We start from the raw sequence: 19,378 nt of genomic DNA, 5'->3' as shown, positions 1-19,378 counted from the left end.
TAGTGGGATTCCAAGAAGCAGACCTCTGACCTTCAACCTTCAAGGAGCAAGCCTAAACTATTTCTTTATTGGAGAGAAATCCAATGGCTCCCACCCCTCCACCAGTACTCAGCCGGCACAGTGGGAACCAGGTACATTGGGGTGGCAGGGCATCCCCACTATGGCATCACGTGCTGAGAATATTCTTAACCTGCATCTGGGCCCTGAGGCTGTCTCAAAAGGAGTAGCCCAAGGTGGAGTTCTACCCAAAACCAATGAGGATCATCTCTGAAGTCTCCATTTCATTCACTACCACCCCCAACCACCACCAGGGCCCAAGGGCAAATCTAGATGGTCACCCTTTGGCCAATGCCTCCTTTCTTGTGGGGTTCCAGGATTTCTCCTCCCAGGTACCTATGTATCCTCCCACATCAGTCCTTAGATATAGTCCCATATACTCTCAGTGGAACCAAGTGAGGAAAAATTGGCTCCTGAGTAGGCCTAAAAAAAAAAAAAAATTAGGTATTCCTTGGCATTTGCTATGGACTAACTATATTGTGCCCACCAAATTCATATGCTGAAGTCCTAATCTCCGATGTGACTGTATTTGCAGACAGCTTTTAGGAGGTAATTAGGTGAAATGAGGCTGTAAAGGTGAGGAGGTAAGGCCACAGCCAATAGAACTGGTGTCTTTAAAAAAAAAAAAGAGCTCGGGATCCCTGGGTGGCGCAGTGGTTTAGCGCCTGCCTTTGGCCCAGGGCACGATCCTGGAGACCCAGGATCGAATCCCACGTCGGGCTCCCGGTGCATGGAGCCTGCTTCTCCCTCTGCCTATGTCTCTGCCTCTCTCTCTCTCTCTCACTCTCTCTCTGTGTGACTATCATAAATAAATTAAAAAAATTTTTAAAAAAGAGCTTTCTCACTCTCTCTCCCTCTCCTGCCCTCTGTGCCACCCCTCACCCCACCCTGTGAGGACACAGGGAGAAGTGGCCATCTGCAAGCCAGGAAAAGAGCTCTCACCAGAAACCAAAGCCTCTCAGGCTTTAATCTTCATCTTCCAGCCTCTATGAGATAATAAATTTCTGTTGTTGAAACTCCCCAACATGGAATTTTGCTATGGCTGCCAAAACAGATGAAGACAGTATTTCTCTACAGAGTATTGACTTTTCTCCTTAGGGGGGCAATAACAGGAAAGAAAGTTTGAAAACAGTCTCCTAGGGAATTCTTCATTTGAAAGGGTTTAGGGTCTCACTGGAGAGTCTTTCATTGCACAGTTTTAGAGTGCTGCTTCTCAACTGGTAGCAGTTGTGCCCCCAAGAGACATTTGGCAATGTCTGGAGACATTTTTGGTCGTCACGACTCAGTGGGTTGCTACTGGCATCCAGTAGGTAGAGGCCAGGGATACTGCTAAACATCTGACGGTATATGGGCCACAGCTCTTCCCACAGGATAGAACTATCCGGATCAAAACTTCAACGGTGCTGCTATTGAGAACCCATGGTTTAGAGCAAAAGAAACTTGAGAAGGCTTCACATACTGCCACAAATGTTCCTAGAAACCTCAAGTCTGGGGCCCTGTACCATAACAGGCCCCCCTGGCCACCTCTGAGCACCAGTGGTGGCTTCAGGAGCAGCTCATCCCCAGGCCCCACAGACCAGTTCCCAAGACTGGAAGGCCCTCCCCAGGGCCTGAGCAGGGGCGGCTGCCCTGGGCCCACGGGTCTCCCAAATGCCAGAGGGAACAAGCCAGGAAGAGAGAACTAACCAACCCATCTGACTCCTAAAGCAGGACCACGGCAAGCAAAGTGAGAGCTCAACACAGTCCTTCTCACTCCCTGTGCAGGCCGGGACATGAGTGGCCCGGCACTCAGAGGCCTCTCAGTGGAGTTTCAAGAAGAAGAGCCCTTGGTGGAAGGGGAGTCCCCAAGGGGAACAGAGAGTGGTAATACTACCACCCACAGCCACGGCTATGGGCTCCTGTCGGGGCCCCGTGCTGTGCTGCCCAGCAGCTCTCTGAGCCCTTAACAACCACTGGCTCATTTTAGACCTCATGACAATCCCACTGCACAACTGAGGACACCGAGGCATAGAAAAAAGTTGAACAACTTGATCAAAGTAGAACTCCAAAGTGAAAGAGCTGAAAACTGGAAAGGAGGACCCACAGGGCAAGATCAGTGACAAAACAGGAGAGTGACAGCAGGTTTCAGACTCAAGACCTACTGCATGGTAGGCACATTCTAGTCAATTCCCAGAAATGCTCCACTCCACACACAACCTCGGGGTGGGGTGGGGTATTACGGGTTTCTTCTTTTACAGATGAAGACCTGAAACTCAGAAACATCAAGGGGCTTGCTGGTGGAAGGCAGAGCCAACTGAGGGCCAGGGCGCCTAGGAGGACTGCGGAGCCCCTAGCCCAACTCCACTTACCTGAGAAGATTGAAGCAAGCCTGAAGATGTCCGAGAGGCGGGAGGTCACCGGCTCATAGGGTGAGGCTTCGTAAAACTCCTCACCTGGAAGAGAGAACCGGCGTCAGGCACAGGCTCACCCTCCCTATGGTGCTAGACCAGAGCAAGCCACCATGGAAATACTGACAATTTCATACAGGTGAGTTCTTTCTCTAGCAGTCTTCCACAGCAGCTCAGTACTGCCAACATATCCCTCTCTTGACCTCCCTGCATGTCTAGCCCTCTTCTAAGCCCCTCCAAATGCTTCTGGAAAGAAAGCACCGGGGAGGTGGACAGCCTGCAGAAGGCCAGGTATAAATCACAGGATTCGAAGCCAAAGGCGCTCTGAGGCCATTTGGTACAACTTCCCCACTTCACAAGAGGACTCTTGGGTGGCCCAGAGAGGTAAAGCCACCTGACTGAAATCACACAGCTACTCACGGCTGAGCTAGACCAGACTCTGGTCTGTTGGCCCTCACACCAGCATTCTCTCCCATCACACTGGGTTGGCTCTGCCAGGCCACCCAAGGGCACAGAACTTCCTCTTTGCTTCCCATCATGTCATCAGAAGAGTCTGATTGGAGGGGCCGAAAGTCTGCTGAGTGGAGGCCTGACCCCCAGCTTGTCTGACTGATCCCCACCTCTGCACTCCCTGCCTGGCCTCCCCACCACCTGCTGCTTCTCAGACCTCTCCTGAAGGCTTCGGGATGCATCAGAGCCTTGGTGAATGGAAAAGCAAGCGAGTGACAGGAGATAAATGGCACAGGCATGCCCTGGAGACCCACCACCTCCTCATCAGGACTCCCGCCCCTTCCGCCAACACCTCAGCGGGAGAGGAAATATCCTCTTGAGACGTTACTGTGAGGAGAAATCAATGAATAATCACTCAGACTGTGTGTGTGTGCACGCTGCAGGGGCGGGGGAGACAAGTGATGACCCACAGTCTCACACGCTGATTTCCTATCCACCCAGGTCCAGCACCTAAAGAAGCGCACATGTGTGGTGGCATCCAGGGGGGGGCCACCTGCAGGAAGGTGCCAGCCATCTGGAAGAGGGGACTTGGAATCTGCCCATAAGGGGCTCAGGTCACCCAGAGGCCAGCACTCAAGGTTTATCCAGCCCTCTGCTGGTTCTCAGAGCAAAGCCCCTGTCTGCTAGGTATAGCCCAAAATGGCACAGACCCCTAGATGTTCATTCTCCCCCTGGAGAAATGACCCCCACCCTTTACTTCACCTCATAGGAATGAGCACCCCTCATGCCCTACAACACCCAGCACACCGAATGAACTATGCACAGTGGGTGCCCCAGTCACACCCACTGACTGCCATCCAAATGGTACGTATCCTTTCAGGCCACTCTCCAATCCTACCTTCCCCAGGACTATCCAGGCCTGTGCCATCTCAGTGTCCTCCATTCTACCCACAGGCACTGGACAAACTCCGGGTGGTGGGGTGACCAGCCACCGCTATCTGTTGGGGCCAAATAATACAAGAGCTTAGGAGACATTTTTGTAATAAAAATGATGTTATACCAAGCCCTCTAAGTGCAGGCACCACTGAAAGTGTTTTAGGTGTATGAACTCACTTAATCCTCTTAATTTCTCTATGAGATAGGCGCTATTCCTCTCCCTGTTTTATTGATAAAGAGCTGGCCTGAGGTGGTACAGAGATGTTAAGTAACTGGCCCAAGGTCACACAGCTGGTAAATGGCACAGCCAGGTTTCAAACCCTGGCAGTTGGCTTCCGAGTCCAAATACTTAACCATCACGAATACGGTCTCCAAAATTAAAATTAAAATTTTTGTTACTGAACCAAACTTCGAAACAAGTATTGCTGCTGTTGAACTTCCCACAGGGGCAGTCTTGTGCTAGCTGGACCGCTCCCCCAGGCTAGGGCCTGTCCTTCCCTCTTGCATTTGGCAGAGCTAGGCACTGGGTGCCCATCAGCTAGTATGACCAACTGGGGGGCTGACTGTAGTATGATCTGGGGGGAAGCAGCCTCTTCCAGGACGGGATGGGAGAAAGGCCCACCTTATTTAAGTTAACTCACGCTGTCTGCTGCTGTGGCTCAGAAAGCCACAGCGCAGTACACACCTGTGGAAAATCAAGACACCTGGCCACCAGGCATCCTGGCAACCACACAACCAGACGGACCAAAAGCTAGGATATCAGATCCCTAGGCCATGACCTGTGGGAGAGGCCTTTGCTCTTCACATCTACAGTATGAGAACGACCTGAACTTCAGTGCCACCCTTGGAGAAGGCAAGAAGCCTGGTCTCCGGTGCCCTGCGCAGCTGTCAGTGACAGCGCCACCATGTAAATACTGGTGGTTGTGGTATGGCGACAGAAGGAAAAGCTGAGCCCCAGACCACAGGCTCTCCCTAGGGCAGTGGAAAGGGGTCTGGGTAAGGAGTCAGGGACCCTGGTCCCACCAACCCTTCTCTGGCACTTTAGTTTCCCCCATCAAAGTGGGACAGAACAATCTCTAGCTCCTTTGCAGTTGGGACTGTTTAGGAACTCAGCAAAGCCACATTCCTGCCACCGCCAGCTCTGTCCACAGCTGAGGTCCTCAGCCTCTACACAGCTCAGCCTCAGGTGGAGGGGGAAGGTAGGGCCAAGCCTCCAGGGGAATCACCCCCGCCAGCAGGGGCCGGCAGGGGCCAAGGAGAAGCCACAATCAAAGTCCAAACCCACACAGATCTCTCCTCTCCACAGTCCCCCCACCCCGCCCCAGGCCCAAGCCAGGTTATTAAGTGTTATTAAGGAATAGGGAGGAAGTGCTTACAGCGTCCCCCAGGGAGACCACTCATCCCACACCGTGAATAATTAACTCTCAGGTGGATCCTGTCACTCAGAGGAACATTACCTGCTGTTAAAAGGCCTCTCAGCTTCCCCTAGCCAGCCCTCGGCAAAAACTACCTCCAGCTCTCAAGAGCCAGGAATGGGGGTGGATTCCGAGGAAGGACGGGGGAGGGGGGGGAGTGGACTTCAACCTGCAAGCCAGCTCAGGCCTCTCCAGTCCGGCATTCCTGGTTTAAAGGGCCTTGAAGGCCACAGCGCAGTATACACCCTAAGGCCCACTACGCATACCATCATCATCCAAACGCCTCACTGCCTGGCTCCGACCAGCAAGGTCCTCGGCCTCTGACGCCGTGATGCCAGAGGGAGCCACTCGGGTGACAGGGTGCTCAGGTGGCCCACCCGGCCCTTCTAGCTGGCAGTTCCTCTGTCCCCCCACCTGTGTGTCCTGCAGCCCTCAGCAAGCCCACTCCAAAGCAATGCCCCACCTCCCCTGGGTTGAACCTGAAGGCCTTGGGAAAGAAAATAAGAATCTAAGGACCCTGGTCCCACCAACCCTCCTCCTGCACCTGAGCTTCCCTCCCACGGTGGTGGGGGGGGCCTCAGGGCCTCGGTTTTCATGCACTGGAGAGGCCTCCTCCCCGTGAGGCCTGCTCCTCACCCAGCAGAGAATAAAGGACACGCACTTTGTGGCACCGTGTCCCTCTCTTTGCTCACTTCCGCTGCCAGGACTCGAGGTTGCTAGGAACGGGAGACTGATTCAGAGGAATTACTTTGCTATTAACGGTGGTGACACTGTTCATAATTACATGCCAGCTTTGCTCCCGTATTCAGGGCATATTGGAACCATCTTAGCCGCCGGTCAGAAAACCCTCGTTCCCCGAGCCCCCCCACCGGGTCCCGGTGTCCTCCTTCCCCCCAGCATCCTGAGGCCGTGCTGCTCCTCCACGTCAGCTAACCAAGGGCCCGGTGCCACCACGCGCCCCTCTCTTCACTGCAGCACTTCCATCCCACTACCCGCCTGCCTTCAAGTTCAAGCTGCCTGACCCTCTCACATCTTAAAAAAAAAAAGTCATCCTTTGTTCTCTCCTCCTCTTCACACTAAAATTCTAGCCATTGTCCACAGTCACCCTTCCCAGCTCCCCAGTTCTCATTCCCTCCCCAAAGCAGGCCTCTCCCCCAGCACCCCTGCAGAGCTCACCACGAGGGCACAGGGACACAGGGACACGCTGCCCACCCTCTGCCGGATGGACTGGGGACTGCTGACCCTCCTTCCTTCCTGGTTTCCTGCTGTCCCTCCACCTCTCTCCCAGCACCTCCCCCTCCACACACCCTTGCAGGTCCCCCTCCCCCACCCACCCATCTTTAAATGTCAGTCATCCCCAGGGGCTCTGTCCCTGCCCTCCTCTCAGTGTAGTCTCCCAGCACACTTGGCCCCCATGCCAGGGACAGGCTGGCTGATGGCAGCTCCTAAATCCCTATGTCCCATGTTCCTTCTCCACCTGGGCTCCAGCCCCATGCCCCGCTGTATGAGGGGCATGGCCAACGAGAACCACATGCCCCAAAATAAAGGCAGCATCTCCCCGCCCTCCCGTGATACGAAACCTTCTCTGCTTCTTGTGAACCAGCCGCATGGCCTACCCAGTTGCCCAAAACAGCAAACTGCCCTCCTTGACTCCTCTTTCTTCACCAAGACCTGTTGATTCTACTTCCTGAGAGCCCCCCTCATTCCTGCCACTGTCCTCAGCCGGCCACCACTACTCCTGGCCCGTACCACAGCTGCAGCCTCCAATCTACGCTCCTCACTGGAACCACGTAAACACCACCCTGAAGCAGAGATCGCAAAGACTCCCCTTGCAGGGCTCCCTACTGCACCCCAGGTCCTGCCCCCACCTCATCCCCCACTCACTTGACTACACTGGGTTACTGCTAGGTCTGCAAGTGAGTTTGACTCCCTCCTGTGGGCCTTTGCCCAACCTCCCCCTCCACCTCCCACACTCTTCCCATCTCTCTCCTGGTGTAACTGTAGCTCAAACTCCTTAGTCTCAGCTTAGAAGCTGCCTCTTCCAGGAAGGCTCTTCAGATTTTGTAAGAAGTTGCCTTGGGGCTACCATAGCACCAGTGCTTTCCAACAGCACTTGTGTAGCCAAACAACAAAAAGCCCCTCATTTATCTGTATTGCCCCTCCAACTAGGAGCTCCATGAAGGCAGAGGCTACCCCAGCTTGTTCTCTCAAGTGTTCCCACAATGCCTAGCAGATGATAACCTCTCAATAAATCATCATTGAATCAATAAATGAGCATCCGACCGAAGTGGCCAATCCTCCTGCACTGTTTGCAAATTCTCCCTCTGAAGTCTGAAGGGAGAGGATACAGGGGAGTGGGGTGTTAGTGGAGGGGGCGGTTACAGGTTCCACCCTGGGACCTGAAGGAGCCTGCTGCCCACACACTTCTCTGAGCTCTGTAGAAGGTACCTAGGCCAGCCCTGGGGTCAGGAAGCCACCTGAAGAGCAGGCCCCGTGGCAACGGGAAGAGCAGAAATGGGCCTGGCTCAGCTCAGAGCCCAGGCCTTTGGAGAGTGGCGGGGGCTGGTTTGCTTCCACAGCCCTACATGCACGTGACCCACACCAGCTGCCTGGGTACTCCTGCCTCCCCTTCTCTCTTACCACTTCACAAGTCCGTCCATCCATCCACCCATCATCTCTCGGACCCCCTACTCCCCTCCTTTCTCCAGCTTTGTTCTCCTTCTCCCCTCACCAGCCCTCTCACCTCCCCAGCTATTATGCAGCCTCCTCCTTCACCTCCCTTGGCCACCTCCGACACCTGCCCTCCCAGGTGGGCCAACTACTTCCTCTGTGTTCTCAGCTCTGCTGGCAGGGAGCAGTGGAGAGCTGGCCAGTTCCATCCATTACCAAGTCTGCCCCAGGACCTAGGTCCCCACGCACCACTCCCCTGTCTTCCCCCCAATCCCACCGCGCCCCCCTGGAGGCCCAGCAGGGCTTACCCTCAGTCAGCCCCAGGTGGATGCTCCAGTAGATCTGCAAGCACTGCAGCTCCTTCTTCATGCCCCGCTTGCAGCGACAGTCATACAGCGGGCTCTCCTGCAGGACCTCCAGGGCCGCCTGGCACTCCTTGTTGGCCAGCATGGTGTTGCGGTCCCGGCCGGCCAGGCACTGCCGCAGCGTGCGGTAGCGGGAGCTGCAGTTGGATTCCGCCGCACACAGCTCATTGGCCCGGACACAGTCCACCGGGGGGCGCCAGCCGTGGAGCTCGGGGCCCTGCAGGGAGGAAGGGCTGGCCAAAGAGCGGAGGGTCTCGTCTGGGTGGTGGGGAGGGAAGACAAGCATGAATGAGGGCCGCCAGGACCTCCGATCCAAGCTGCAGGCCTGGGGCTTGGGCCCTGCTGGGAACTCCACACCCGTTCCACTCCAAAGCACACCAAGGCGACTCAGTGCTGCCTTCCCCACGGCGCAGCCGAGCGAGCAGAGGAAGAGCTATGAAAGGATCCCAAGGCATCAATGGCCCTCCTCAAACCCAAAGGAGAACCGGAGCTGTCCCTGTGCCCGGCTCCACCAGCTTCTCTTCGGATTCCACGCCGCCACCCCTCAGCCCCGGGCCCAGGGCGGAGCACAGCAAAGCAGACCCTTGTGCAAGAGCACAGAGGCTCAAAACACCCCGAGGCCAGAGAAGAATGCCACAGCCTCAACCAAGAGCTGGGGGCCGGGGTGCGGAGGGGGACTCTGGCTTTCCTGCTGCCCAAACCTCCATCAACCTCAGGTCCAGCCAGAGGTCCAAGCCAACATGCTGGGTTCAACTGGGAAAACGGCCGAGAATAATTTTACTTTCCTAGTCTGTTAGGACCTTAGAGGACCACAGCATCCAGCCCCCCATTCTACCCTGGGGAAACTGAGACCGAAAGAAGGGAGATGACAACTCAAGGTCACACACAGGCTGAAAGGGCCTCTCAGACCCCTGGCCTGTCCATCCTGAGTTCTCAGACTCTATGAGAAGACCCCGAGAGACAAGCCTGACCTATGGCCTGAGGCACGCCCAGAAGGGAGCAGTCACCCCTTTGCAGCCCAGCCCTCTTCACCTTCCAGTCCAACTGCACCTGGTGGATACCTGAAAACGTGCCTTCTGTAGCCAAGTCCTACCCCAGCCCTGCCTAAAGAAAAAGTGCTGCAGGCAAGCCTGCCGAGCAACTAGATTTCCTCCGTGTATGTCCACATGGGCCTTTCCCGTATCTCTCTCTCTCTCTCCTCTCTCTCCCCCTAGCACCTCCTACTTCTCTCTTACCTCTTCTCTCCACCCTTCTCTAAAACCATCTCCCCCAGTCTCTCCTTTTTTTCTTCTTCTTCTTCTTCTTTCCAAAAGCCAAATAATAAGCCAATTGCAAAAGAGAAAGAGCTTCCGTCCTCGGACTCTGGCCTTGCACCTGGAGCCTCATCTCTCCAAAAGTGAGCAAGCGGGATTTGGGCCACCCTTTTTACCCACCACCCTCAGAGCATCTAAACCCACAGTCCTCTCTGAAGGAAGGGGCTCAGGGGGGACAAAGGGTCCAAAGTGAAGGGTAGGAAGGGGCTCACTTGGTCCCATCAAAATCAAGCTCCCAAAATGGTTTCCTCCAGACACAGGCATCTCCTTAGTCTCCCTGTCCACTCCAGATCCTGCCCGAGAAAAAGCCCTTCCATAGGCCAGAGCCAAGACTGCCTTTTCCAAGACCCAGGAGTGACCTGGGCTGGAAGGCTCCGTCCATTCCATTCAGCCCAAGGCACAGTGAGATGCTAGGCCAGAAGTCCTCTCCCCAGAATCCCACAGAATCCACCCTCCCCACCCCACCCCCCATCCCTACCCAGAAAGGCCACTTCTCAATCCTTCCCCCTGGAGGCCCAGCTCAGGGGGGGAGCTACCGTAGGGAGACAGCGACACCTAGAGGCAGAGCCCTGCAACGAGAGCGTGTCACTCCCGACAGCTGCCAAGGGGAAGGACTCCACCACCACTGGAGAAAGGAGACCTGCCCCACAAGAAGAGGAAGTGGAAGAGCAAGGGGTAGGCCAGGAGTGGAACAGGCCTAAGGACTGGAGCAAAAGATATTCCTTCTCCCATGGGGCATACCTCTGCCTCGGGACTGGAAGAGCTGAGGGCTGGGGGCAGGCCCGAGAAGAATCTGGCATGGGGTGTGGGCACCAACGGTGGGGCATCTGCCTGGGCACCAGCTGGAGAGGTGTCCTCCGTCCGAGCCGAGGCAGCAGCTTTATTTCCTAGCTTCAGCAAATTCCTAGGTCCCTGAGCAGGACTCAGGGCATCTGGGCCACCCAGGAGCAGCTGAGCTGACCCAGCCTCACTTGCACCTGCTGCCCCCACTGAGCCAGCCAGCCTGCCTGCCTGCTAGAACCTCAAGAAGGACCCAGCCCTGGGGCTTCCAGACTTTCCCCCAGCGTCCCTGCATCTTCCTCCCTTCCCACCTTGACTGTGCCTGAGACGGCACCATCAGAGACAGATCCAGAAAGCAGCATTGTGGGCAGGTGGAAAGGTCAGCACATCGGCCTAAGGCGCTGGGGCGATAGGGTACTTACCCAGCCTGCCCCACAGGTGGGGTCCTCCTCACAGAGCCCTGGGCTCCTGTGCCCAAAGCAAGAGCTTCCCTGATCCTGCCAGCCAGCATGTGTGACCAGGGCAGGAAGACACTGCAGAGAGCCAGTGTATCCTCTCACCAAACTCTCCGGCTGCACCCATCCTTGGCTCTTCTGCTTGGCGTCACGACCCTCAGAACCAATCACGCCCGGCCAGAGAGAGAAACAGCTTACTGGGAGCTGTTCTAAATTCTAAAAGAGTAAAGGTCAGCAGGTATCCTGCTGCCTCCCAGTTCTAAATCAGGCGAAAACTCAGATCCATCCAAAAAAAGACATGCAGAACAGTTTCTAGAGACAAGGGGACTAGGAGACTGCACAAACGTCCCCACAAGAGTGAGGATGCACATTAGGACACCAGTGGGCAGCAGGCCTCTGACCAGGCCCGCCCTCCCACTTACTTTCCCCATCTCATCTTGTTCTCTTCCTGGGTATGTCAACCCTGCAGGTCAGGAGGACTGGGCCAGAAAGGCCACCTGCTTTCCAGAGTTCACTCAGGTGAGGGGAAGAGCACACAGAAGACCCATGCTCCTGGCCACACACTTCACCGTGTCCCCTACACACACACACACACACACACACACACACACACACACTGCAACTGCTACCCAATCTCCAGCCCCACAAAATCCCCCCAAGCAGAATCTCCAACCAACTCCCAGCTGTAGGCTCTGTGCCAGGAAAGTGGTTCCGAGGCAGAAGTTCCCTTCATACCAACCCATCCCTTCCTCCTTGGCTAGCTGACCTAGAGTCTCCTAATATCCAATGGTCACTCAGTTAAGCCTTCCCCTAGCTTTGGAAAGGGGCATCTCAAGGGAAGCAAACTGAAGGGCTTTCGGCCAAAAGACTGCTGACACCCTGCTCTGACTCCTCTCACCTTGGCCCCCAGGGTCTCAGACACTGTGTGCATCACACACACACACACACACACACACCTGTATTGTGAGAATGAAGTCCACTCCGCATCTCGGCTGAGAAAAGCCTGCCTGCAACATGGGGTTCCAGGCCTAGCCAGTACCAAAGGGCCCATACCGCACTTCTCCACCTTAGGACATCAGAAAGCACCTCTGGGGTACATACACAGCTCAGCAGCACGCAAGAGGGCTGCTTTTCCTGAAATACAATTTTCTTTTCTTCTTGGCCCCAGAAAGCTGGGTTTTCAAACCAGCAGTGAGAGAAAAGGTCAGGTTTTAGAACAATCCCTCCAGAATGAGAGTCCACTTGCAGTAGGTTGCCAGGAAGAGCTGCAGGCTCCTAGTGGGCCCAGAGCACCTACCCAGCTTCCTTCCTTCCACAGCCCCTCCCACTCTGGAGAGAAGCTGCCTCTGGCTTAGCTGGGGCAGCACCTGTGAAGGCCACACCCTAGGGCAGGGCAGGGCACCCCCCCCCCAAGAACTGGCGCTTCTGGGAGAGGGCAGAGGCTAGGGGTAGACATAGGGTCCAGCGCCCAACCAGGATTGACTCAAATCCCCTATTCCAGCCAGAAGAGCACTTCGTAGCCCACCCACCTCTTCTTTTGGTGATGGACACCTACCCCCTCAGGCCTTTCCTTCTCCCCTCCTCCAGGAGGAAAAGGGTACACTCATGACCCAGAGAGACAGCCTGGCTCACCACAGGCTGACAGCAGGCCAGGGTGGCAGGAACAGCATCCACGGCAGATGTGTGCTCCCTCAACACACTCCTTACCCAGCTCCCTCTCCAGCGCACCTACCAGGGGCAGCAGCCTCACCACCAGGGACTCCGGGTCAGCACAGGGCCTCAAAAACACCATCTTTCTCACCTCCACTCCCAGAATGCTCTCTCTATATACACCCATTTCCCAAGCAGCTGAAATTTCACAGAGCACAAAAGGGGGCCAGGGGCTGGGAATTCTGGGTGGGAAAGAGGCTGCCCTCGGTTCAGGAGCGCCTGGCAGCCCCTCCTCTCGGCCCTCGGAGGAAGGGGCTTACAGAATGAGCAGTGGTCTTTGTTCAGATCCCTTTTTTTTTCCATCACTCCTCTCCCTCTTCACCCAAGGAAGAAAACTTTGACCTCCCTCCCGCCTCCTCCCATAAGCTAGGACAGGGGCCCCAGGAGGCCAGAGGTGGTGAAGGACAGGTAGTCAACGGTTGCTCGCCGCCCTCCACTCCTGCCCAAGCCTCTGGCTCGGCAAAGGGTGGGGAGAAACTTGCAAAGTGTTGTCGGGAGTGGGGCCACTGGAAAAGGGTTCGGGGAGCGGGAAGCGGGATGCATTTCCCAGAGGCTGATTGGCAGGTGAGGGGATGGCTGCCGGCGCTGCCCGCACAGATGTCCAAGCAGGAGATCCTGGAGAAACCCACGCCGTCCACCCGGGTCGATCCGGGAGCCGACCAGAAAGATGGAACTGGCACGAATTTTCTCCCCGCGACACACAGCTTCTCCCCACCCTCTTCCCTTCCAGATGAAGAGTTGGAATTCTTTTTTTAAGTTGCCGCAATTTGAACCCATTATTTTAAGAGAAATGAGTGCTATCATTGTGCGTGAGTAAGCGAGTGTGCCTGTGTGCGTGCGTGTGTGCGGCGGGGGTCTGGGTGTTCCAAGTCTCCTTCCCAGGCCCCCCCACCCACCCACCCCCAGCCTCGCCAGCCAGCCGCGGTTCTGGTCCCCGCGCCCCCAGCCTGGCCGCCCGGGCCCGCTCGCTCCGGCAGCGCCCGGGCCCGGCTCGCTCCGCGGCGCGCTCTCCCCGCCGCTCTCCAGCCCGCGCCCCGCTCGCCCCCCGCGTTCCCGGGCTCTCGCCGGCGCCCCAACGCGCGGCCCCGCACGGCCCCCCAGGCTCCGGCGGGCGAGCTGCCCTCCCCGCTCGCAGGTACTCACCTAAAAAGAAGAGGAAGCAGAAGACGTTTGCCAAGATCATGTTAAATAAATCCCACAGTTTTGTGTGTGTGTGTGTTTTTTTTTTTTTTGTCTTTCTCCCTTGGGTAAAAAAAATAAAATAAAATAACAACAACAACAACAATAATAATAGCCAAGCAGTGATAATCAGCCCCAAATCCAATGCGGAGATGCCAGCGAGTCCAGCCCGGTGAAGATCCCGAGTCCTGCGATGCTCGCCTCTGGCTGGAGGGGGGGGGGGCGGTGGGCTGCCTCTCAACGCCCCCCTTGCCCACTAAAACCAAACGCACACGTTTATGAGGGTTTATCTGCTTTACGAGCCGACCGCCGGGGGCTCCCTCTGTCCTCCCCGCCGCCGGTCCGGGAAGGCGCGAGTCCCCGCGGGTCCAATTCCCCTGCGCTTCCCAGGAGCGGGCTGGGGAGGTGGGGAAGAGGCGATCGGAGAGTGAAGGGCTGCAAGAAAGCAGCGAGGGTGGGGGTCAGAATAAAATGCAAATAGGAGAGAAATCCACCGACGGGCGTGAGCGCCAAGAACAATCCAGTGGGAGCTTCGAGGACCAGAGCCCGGAGTCGCTTCTTTCGCACCAAGACGAAGAAAAGATTCAAAAAAACAAAAAAAAATCTTCTCCCGCTAACCCTTGCCCGGCTCACTTTTTTCTACTGGAATTCCAGTGACCGTGTGTCTCTGCGTGCGTGTGTCGTTCCCTCTTCGGTCCCTCCCTCCGCTCTCCCTGCTCTCGCTCTTTGCTCTCGCTCTCTCCAGCTCTCCCTCCCCCCCTCCCTCCCTCCCTGCTCCTCCCTCCGCCCGCCCCCTTCCCCCTTCGCGGCTCCCTAGCCGCGGCTCTCGCGCCCGCGCCCCTCTCCTCCGCCCCGGGCTCGGCGCTCGGGCTCCCAGGCGGCCGGCGGCGCGGGGCGCGGGGCGCGGGGCGCGGGGCGCGGCGGAGCAGCGACGCTCTGCAGCGGCGGCGGCCACTCGGCGCTGGTGGCGGCGCCGGGAACGCTGGACGAGAGCAGAGCTCCGCCGCCCGCCCTTCCCGGGACTGACCTGCTGCCTCGGCCGCCAACGGACCGGCTCCCCGAGCTCCGGCTCAGACCCACCGAAGCCTCCGCACCCTGCTCCTCCCCCCGCAGCGCGCCACCGCCGCCCGCCGCCCCCCGCCCCCCGCCCCCCGCCGCGGGCAGGCTGCGCCCTCCCACCCCCGCTGCCCCTGCCCCCGCCGCCTCGGCCCACGGGTCCCGGAGGCCCGGGGAGGCTCAGGCCAGGCCGAAGGGCGTGGAGTCCAGGACCCCCCAGCCTTCCCGGGGGCGTGGGGGAGGGGCGCTCGACAGCCCCCGGCTGGGGGCCGGGGCCGGGGCCCGGGGCCGGGGCGGGGCGGGGCCCCACCCTCCCTGGGCGGGTGCGTCCTTGAGCCGGGGAGTCGAAGCCGAGCTTCCCCCCGAAAGCGCAAGGGGAGGGACCCCCCTCCAGCGCCCCCGCGCAGCCCGCCTGCCTGGGTCTAGCCCCCATCACGCACACACGTGTGCTCTCCACGCGGAGCTCGAGAACTTTCCCCGCACGCCCCCCGCGCCCTCGGCCCCCGCACGCCCCGGCGTTGCAGCCCTTCGAGACTCCCCCCTTCCCCACTCCTCTCCCCTCCCCTGGCGCGGGAGGAAGGCCGCGGTGCCCGGGCGGCCTGACCGCCTCCTCCGAGGCCGCTGAGCAGCCCGAGGCGCCCGGGAGGCACCGGCCGGGGGGTCGCACCCCACCCCAGCGGGAGCGCCCGAGACCGAGCGGCCAGGGCTCCGTGCCACGCGGGGCGGCCGGCGCTCGGCGGCGTGCTGGGCTCCGAGCTCTCCCCAGGCAGCCGGCAGCCGCCCGCTTCGGAGGCTGCGGGTGGGGTCCCCTCCCCCAGCCGAGAAGGGGGCGATTGATCCATCTGTCGATGGGCCGGGCTCACCAGCGTGTTTTAGTCACGGAATTTACAGTAAACGCCCAGAGGCACCAAAAAGGAAGCGTCTGGCTGGGAAAGGGCTGAAGGAGAGCTGAGGTTCCTGGCATGTCTCGGCAAGAGGGGGCGAGGCGGCGGGCCCCGGACACGCGGGGGGCGCACGCCCACGCACGCCGGGCACCCCAGTTTCCCTCTCCCTGCGCGCACACACACATCCTCGGCAGCGTTGGAGCTGCCTGCGTGCCTCGGCTTCGGTGCACACATCCCTGTGTTCGGCTCTGCGCACCCGGGGTGCTGGGGTGGGGTACCTCCAGTGCCTTGTAAACTTTACGCGCTACCCCAAAACCGGATCTGGGCTGCATCTAAGGCATATCTGGTGGTGTTTTACCGTGCGTTTTTAAATGAACAAGACTCCAGAAAAGAGTAGATGTTAGAAATCGACCTGGGCGCGAAGGGAGGGGTCACTTACAAAACCAGCAGCCTTCCCTAGTGGAAAAGCTAGAGGGAGCAACTTCCATCTTGCGGATTTAGGCGGGAACTCGGGCTTCCCCAGACCGGGAAGCACAGCGCGGGGCTCCTCCGAATGCCTCTCCTGTTTGGCTGACCCTGGGGCGTAGGCCAGAGCCCTATCTCCTCCCCGGGCCACTAAGTGATGTCCGATGGAGGCGCAGCCCTAGCCAGTTAGTGGAAGACCAGGCCCAAGAAAGCTAGAGCATAGGGGCTGGGGAACGCCTCCTCCAGGCAGGCCGCCCTGCCTTTACACCGGGCTTCTCTAGTTCTAGAAAAAGACCACATCTGACAAGATCTCCCGGCCTCTTTTCCAAAATTCGGGGACTTAAGAAATCAGCTTTAGAAAAGTATAGGTGGAAGGATGACAGGCCGATAGGAAATACACTGCTGGGGAGGCTTGGACTGTAGGCTAAAGCTTGGGAGCCTGATATAAATAAACTTTCTCCCTCTGCTCCCCCACTTCAGGGCCTACTGGTCACCCAAATGAAATACCCTCTACCATCCCAACACTAAGGTGTCCTCTGTGGGTTTTCCCTCTTCCAGGGGCTCTACTCCAGGCTTCCAAATTAGCATATCCCTCTTTCTCCTCCAAAAATTTGTTGAGCTGTCTTTTTACCCTGGCTGGGTATATAAAGGACAACTCTAAAACATGTGGAAGCTTTGCTTGGGCCCCTTCTGGGTGAAAGGGGCTGAAAAAGCAGCAATGGACACCCAGGAATGGCTCCCACTGACTCACCTTCATGGTGCATCTGGTAGCAAGAGGTAAATGGCTGGGACCCTTCAGGACATGGAACCACCAGGCCTTCATAAAGACAGTGAGCAACACAAGCCAGATGGACATTTGGCTTCTTGTGGCCCTCTCTTCCTCCCTATCTATACAAGCCTCTCCCACTACAGCCCACCCTCTGCTGACCCCAGCCCTCAACCTGAGCCGCCCTTAGATACGCAGAGTCCAAGGGCCATACCACTATTTCCTGAGCATGTACTATATGTAAGCCCCCCCGCCTTGGCCAAGATCTGCAGAGGACATACAGATGAACACATCCTAGCCATAGGCAATTTAATCTATAAAATTTTTACTCTATAAAGTGAGAATTAAAAAACAACAATAACAATCTTGAAGAAATTAGATGAGATACTGTGCACACAGAAGCTAATCAAATACCTGGTTCATAGGAAGTTATTCATAAAATGTCACCCTTTTCCTCTGGGATCCAGAAAAAGAATTGAGAACCTATGACAAGGCATAAAACTTAGTGGGAAATGAGAAGAGAAGATTAAAAAAAAAAAAAAACTACAGGGATCCAAGGGAAAAAGAGACTACTTTGTAGAGGATGAGGGATAGGCGATTTTGCAAGAGGGAGTCATGGGAGAAAGGAGAGTCAGCAGGTGTAAACAAAAGCCCCTGGGGCTCACTGATGCACTTTCACACACCCTCAGGTACTATATCCTTCAGACCACCTGCAAGGGCCCAACCCAGCTGCCCTGAGCTAACCAGCTGGTAAGCCTCCTGCTCTCCCACCCACCTTGCCTGTCCCTCCACCATTAAAGATCCAGAAGTTATGATGTGCAAAGGGGAGGGAAAGAGAACACTTAGGGCTTCAATTTCTTCCTTTGGCCTCATCTTTCTAGACCTACTCATCCTGTGGAGTAGATTCACTGGAGGGCAAGAGCAGTAGCAGAGAGAGAAGAAGGACTGGGATAAGGGGTTACAGCCCCACTGCAGTACACACTCGTGCAGTACACACACATGTGCACATACATACATGCTTATGCATACACAGGCATGTGCACACATGCATTAGCCACAGAGCTCAGCTGACCAGATTCATGCTGCCCCAGCAGAATCTCACCCCTTCCTTTCTTTCAGTGGAGGGAAGAAGGCTGAGTGAGTGTTCCCTTGCCCTGGAGATGAAAACCAACAGGAATAAAAAGAATAAAACCAACAGGAATGACAAGCTAAGGCATGTCAGAAACCACCATGGGACAGGAGCCCACCAGAGTCTCCTGAAATCAATCAACCAGCACAGATTTATTGGACCCCTTTTCTGTCCCCAGCAGAGCAACAGACTGCCCCTGCCATGGAAACATTTACAGATAGAGTTAAGGCACGTACCCATGAAAAGAGTGAGCACTCCAAAGGCACATTGGGGCCACGTAAGAGAAAAGAATTAGGATCACTGGATTTCAGCACTGGCTGGGGAGGCAGGATTTGAACTGGACTGGAAGGATGGGTAGGATTGGGCTGAACACAGAGGAGACAGCTCTGGGAAGGGGGCGGCAAAGGTAAAAAAAACAGTGGTAAGAACGGTTTGAGAAACAATCCAAGAGTGAGGAGGAATCATGGGCACAGGTCGGAAGAAGATCTGGAAGGTGCCATTGGGATGCACAGTGGAGGACCAAGCTAGCGAAGGCTTCCAACTTGCTCCCCTAGAAGCCGCGAAGGTTTCTGAGCAGGCAAGTGACATAATGAAAATGGTATGATTGATCTGACAACCCTGTGAAGGATGGAGACAGGAGAACAGTTAGGAGGCAATTTTAACGGTCTCACCAACCCGGAGGAGGTGGTGGGCTAGACAAGGAGGTGGCGGTGGGCGTGGCAGATGACGATGGGCGTAGACAGTAGTGGTGGGCAGGGACAGAAGGAGGTGGGCGTGGACAAGGACGTGGTGGGCGAGGCAGGTGATGGTGGGCGTGGACAGAGAGGGTGGCGGGACAGAGTGTGGTGGAGAAAGTGAACGTGAACTGCAAGTTGTGATGGGCGTGGACAAGGAGGTAGTGTGGGCGTGGCAGGAGGCGGCGGTGGGCGTGGACAGAAAGCAGTGGTGGGCAGGGACAGGAGGTGGTGGGCGTGGATGGGAGGTGGTGGTGGGCGGGGCAGGAGGTGACGGTGGGCGGGGCCAGGAGGTGACGGTGGGCGGGGCCCAAGGAGTTGGTAGTAGGCGGGGCAGGAGGTGGTGGGCGGGGCCAGGGTGACGGTGGGCGTGGACAAGGAGGTGGTAGTGGGCGGGGCATGAGGTGGTGGGCGGGGCCAGGGTGACAGTGGGCGTGGCCAAGGAGGTGGTGATGGGCGCGACAGGAGGCGTCAGTGGGCGTGGACAAGGAGGTAGTGGTGGGCGGGGCAGGAGGTGGTGGGCGGGGCCAGGGTGACGGTGGGCGTGGCCAAGGTGGTGGTGGTGGGCGCGACAGGAGGCGTCAGTGGGCGTGGACAAGGAGGTGGTGGTGGGCGGGGCCAGGAGGT

At 57.3% G+C, this 19,378-nt stretch overlaps 1 protein-coding gene across 4 annotated transcripts in view; it reads right to left on the bottom strand.

Moving 5' to 3' along the window:
- Window positions 1-14,825, bottom strand: part of GFRA2 (GDNF family receptor alpha 2) — an 85,100-nt gene extending 70,275 nt beyond the window's left edge. The window contains exons 1-4 of one of the 4 annotated variants that reach the window (XM_077868937.1): window positions 14,745-14,825; window positions 13,682-14,152; window positions 8,224-8,538; window positions 2,406-2,489 (exon numbers count right to left, since the gene is read on the bottom strand). In XM_077868937.1, the coding sequence (XP_077725063.1) occupies window positions 2,406-2,489; window positions 8,224-8,538; window positions 13,682-13,721 (439 nt within the window). In that variant the 5' untranslated portion in view covers window positions 13,722-14,152; window positions 14,745-14,825. Of the gene's footprint in view, window positions 1-2,405; window positions 2,490-8,223; window positions 8,539-13,681; window positions 14,453-14,744 lie in introns of those variants that run through there. The other 3 variants (XM_077868938.1, XM_077868939.1, XM_077868940.1) reach the window with 3 other exon arrangements.
- Between the last annotated feature and the right edge of the window lie 4,553 nt (window positions 14,826-19,378).

The sequence above is a fragment of the Canis aureus genome, chromosome 24 (genome assembly GCF_053574225.1).
Source record: "Canis aureus isolate CA01 chromosome 24, VMU_Caureus_v.1.0, whole genome shotgun sequence".
In the NCBI taxonomy this organism is placed as follows: domain Eukaryota; kingdom Metazoa; phylum Chordata; class Mammalia; order Carnivora; family Canidae; genus Canis; species Canis aureus.
This window is presented reverse-complemented; position numbering and strand designations above follow the sequence as displayed.